The sequence below is a fragment of the Nannospalax galili genome, unplaced genomic scaffold (assembly GCF_000622305.1).
Source record: "Nannospalax galili isolate Female #2095 unplaced genomic scaffold, S.galili_v1.0 scaffold948, whole genome shotgun sequence".
NCBI classification, from domain to species: Eukaryota; Metazoa; Chordata; class Mammalia; order Rodentia; family Spalacidae; genus Nannospalax; species Nannospalax galili.
In genome coordinates, this window is record NW_008358192.1 from 167,807 (window position 1) to 171,097 (window position 3,291).

At 56.5% G+C, this 3,291-nt stretch overlaps 1 protein-coding gene and 1 long non-coding RNA gene across 3 annotated transcripts in view; one reads left to right on the forward strand and one right to left on the reverse strand.

Moving 5' to 3' along the window:
• Positions 1–77: 77 nt before the first annotated feature.
• Gpsm3 (G protein signaling modulator 3) lies at positions 78–2,948 on the forward strand. 2 transcript variants are annotated; one of them, XM_029557886.1, is made up of 5 exons: positions 78–222; positions 1,130–1,255; positions 1,471–1,570; positions 1,758–1,957; positions 2,172–2,948. In XM_029557886.1, exons 2-5 carry the CDS (start codon positions 1,217–1,219, stop codon positions 2,307–2,309), a joined length of 477 nt encoding a protein of 158 aa, XP_029413746.1. In that variant the 5' UTR covers positions 78–222; positions 1,130–1,216; the 3' UTR covers positions 2,310–2,948. The 2 variants fall into 2 exon arrangements, with proteins under 2 accessions (XP_029413746.1, XP_017650681.1); XM_017795192.2 differs by lacking the exon at positions 78–222 and having other exon boundaries at positions 1,041–1,255.
• The window catches only part of LOC108490120, a 4,615-nt gene continuing 1,556 nt past the window's right edge, over positions 233–3,291 (reverse strand). Inside the window, exons 2-3 of the long non-coding RNA XR_001872124.2 lie at positions 1,208–1,269; positions 233–997 (exon numbers count right to left, since the gene is read on the reverse strand). This is a non-coding gene — a long non-coding RNA (uncharacterized LOC108490120). The remainder of the gene's footprint in view (positions 998–1,207; positions 1,270–3,291) is intronic.

The window sequence follows — 3,291 nt, forward strand, 5'->3', positions numbered from 1 at the left end:
ACTAGTTTGGAGGGATCACAGTAAAATGGGAAGACTGCGTAGTGTTTGGTAAACTTAGTACTCTAAGCTCATTTTTGGATAGGGGTTTTTAAGTATAAGTTAAGGGCAAACAAGATCTGGGGGTCCCAGGTATATTTGGGGTGTCATCTGAAAGCAAGAATTTCTAGTAGCCCTGGAGAAGTCGGGCCTTACTACAGTTAGTCCTCACATCAGCTCTATGAGGTAAGTGCTATTAAAGCCCAATTCATTCTTCCACAAAGTGAGGCACAAAGATCCGATTTGCCTAAGATTGCAAGGCATTAGGTATCGGAACCAAGGCTCCTTTCATGCTCCAAGCCACGGAGCTGAAACCCAGTCACATGGGCTGTTTGAAGACCCCCAAATGTCTGTCCTGCTCCAGCCTGGCTAGCATTGATCAAAGGCCAGGCCAGGCCTGTGGTCCTCTCTCCCATTTCTGTATCCCACTTTCATGACCCGAGGCACAGTCACCGGTGTCTGTGGTAGCTCAGAGTATCTTCTCTTACATTAGTGCACATCTGATCCCCTACACTGACTGTAAACAGCTTGAGGACAACCATTCAACCCCCAGTTCCCAACCCCTGTGTTGGACCAGTGTTAGGGGATAAGCCTGTACTGGAGAGCAGAGCATCCTAGGTCCAACTAGAACCATGCCCTTCCCTGTCCCAGTAAGTCAAGGGAGAAGGTGAGAAGAGCAGGATCCCACATCAGGATCAGTCTTAGGGAGGGAAGAGACCTGGTTTGGGGGAGGGGGATCCTGAGGAGTGAAACCACTTCCTGTGTAGCTAGTTCCGGTGTTGACAGAAAAGAGCTAAAGGGGAGGCGGGGATGGAGGGGAGTATAGTAGCAGGCCAAGGGGTTACTAAGAGTCCAGGGATGAGCAGGCCCGAGTCCTCCTCAGTCAGGATCTGGCTTCACTCCTGCAGCTGGAGTTTTTCCCAGTCTCTGCCCTCCCCTGGGGCTAGAGAGGTCAAACAAGCTGTTTGGGTGGGAAAAGAGAATGGAGGAAGTTGACAGGGATGGGCGGGGCCCATGGGGGGGCTGACCAGGAACCCAGCTTCCTGTTCAGTGCCCAGGCATCCAGCCCCCAGCTCACCCCCACCCCTTCTAGCCCCCACTCCCCTCAGGAACCCAAGGTTCTGGCCCTCCTCCCAAATCCCAGCCACCCCTTCCCCCATCAGTGTCTCACCGGCCCGGGATGGAGGCTGAAAGACCCCAAGAAGAGGATGGTGAGCAGGTGAGCTGGGCACCCTGTGGGGAGGTCAACACAGAGAAGGGCAGGGCGTGTGAGGACCTGAGGCAGATACCTAGTGACAGGCAGGCACAGGAGACTTGGAAAGGCTTGGACACACTAGGGCAGGAACAGAAACAGTGAGGGGAAATGGGTCTCTGGCCTAGCCCTCTGCCCACCCTACCCCCTGCTTGACTGGAATGGACCTCTTTTGGCATCAGGGACCTTCACAAGATGAGCAAGGCTGGCCCCCTGTGAACACCACTCGGCCTTGGCGATCTGCTCCTCCGTCCCCTCCTCCTCCAGGGACCCGCCTCACAGGTATCCCACTGGCCCAGGGAGCTCCTAACGCCATCACCCAGACCGACCCAGCTTGGGTCTGTGGCACCTGCTGGGCCTTAACCCTGATCTTTGCAAAGCCCCATCAGCTCACCTGTCCCCACCCCTCAAACCACCCCTGACTACTACCAACTCTGCGTGTCTGAGCCCTCCTTCCTCCTTTCCCCAGCCCTGGGACCCCGCTCGGCCTCCCTGCTCTCGGTGCAGACTGAGCTCCTTCTGGACCTCGTGGCTGAGGCCCAGTCCCGCCGACTAGAGGAGCAGAGGGCCACCTTCCACACCCCCCAGGTCCCCTATAGCATAGCCCCAGCCCAGCCCCAGCTTCTTGAAGACAAGGAACAGCTCTACAGCACCATCCTTAGTCACCAGGTAAGACAGATCCCTTCCCCCATGAGAGAAAGACCCAGATCCCCTGATCTAGTGCCTCCTGTTCCCTTTGGGCCCTAACTTTTCTCCCTAGACATCTTGCCCCTTGGCCAGCCTCTAGTCCCCTCATCCTTATCTGCCCCACACCAACCTTGGTTTCTCATACCCACACACAACCTGACTTTCCCAATGCCCTCCTCTCCCTCCATATCTCCAGTGTCAGCGGATGGAAGCCCAGCGGTCAGAGCCCCCCTTACCCCCAGGGGGACAGGAGCTCCTGGAGTTGCTGCTGCGAGTTCAGGGTGGGGGTCGGATGGAAGAGCAAAGATCCCGGCCCCCTACACACACCTGCTGAGACTTGAGCCCCCCCTCCTTCCTGGGGCTCAGAGTTGGGCCACCCCCCTGCTGGCCTTCATTCAACCCTGCTTGGCCTTGAGGGTACCAGAGACTGAAGATGTGGCCTAAATGGCATTATTAACCACCCTCAGTAACTTCCCTGGGGACTGAAGTGGGTCCAAGTACTCAGACCTTGGGAATAAGCAAGGTAGAGTGGTCACTTAAACCCCCTGAAGCAGTTAAGACTCTATCCAGAGCTGTCAGGCTACAAAGAGTGTAAAGCCTTTAATTGCAGCATTCAGGGAGACAGAGGCAGGGGGATCTCTGTGAGTTCAAGGCCAGCCTGGTCTACATAGTTCCAGGCCAGGTGGGGCTACAGGGAGATCTGGTCTCAAAAAGACCAAGGAAAAAAGTGTAAAGGGCTGAGGCCTGCCCCTCCAAAGAAAAGGCGAATGCCCCACAGGTTAAGACCTGACACCCTACATTCCTTCCCAGTAAGAAAGTAGGGAGACCTTAGGACCCCTACCCAACCCCAGCACCCCCAGCCCCAAGGCTGTGGGGCCCAGCGGCTCTGAAGGGACCTTTAGCCCGCCCTCCGCAGTGCTGCTCTGAGTCTGTCTGATGTTTGTGGTATGAATAAATCTAATTGCCCTCTGTACTATAGACTGGTGTCTGGGGGGACAGTGGGTGGGGTTGGAGGGGTAGGAAGGTGAGGCCTGGGGCAGCATCTCTCCCCCACCCAATCTGGCCATAGGCCAGCTCCCCTCCCTGGCTGGTTAATTACTGGCTCATTAAGCAGCGGCTGGAGACCTCCCTAATCATCTCCCCCAACCCCCGTCTCCCGGTTTTAATTAAGTCGAACAGGGAGGGGAGTCATTAGAACAAGAAATATGAACAGAGCTGTCGGGTGAGCAATCCAGCGGGCCGGAGTCTGCAGCATCCTCGGAGCTGCCGGCCGCAGCACCCAGCACCCAGCAGGCCCCCGCCAGCCCCCACTTCGG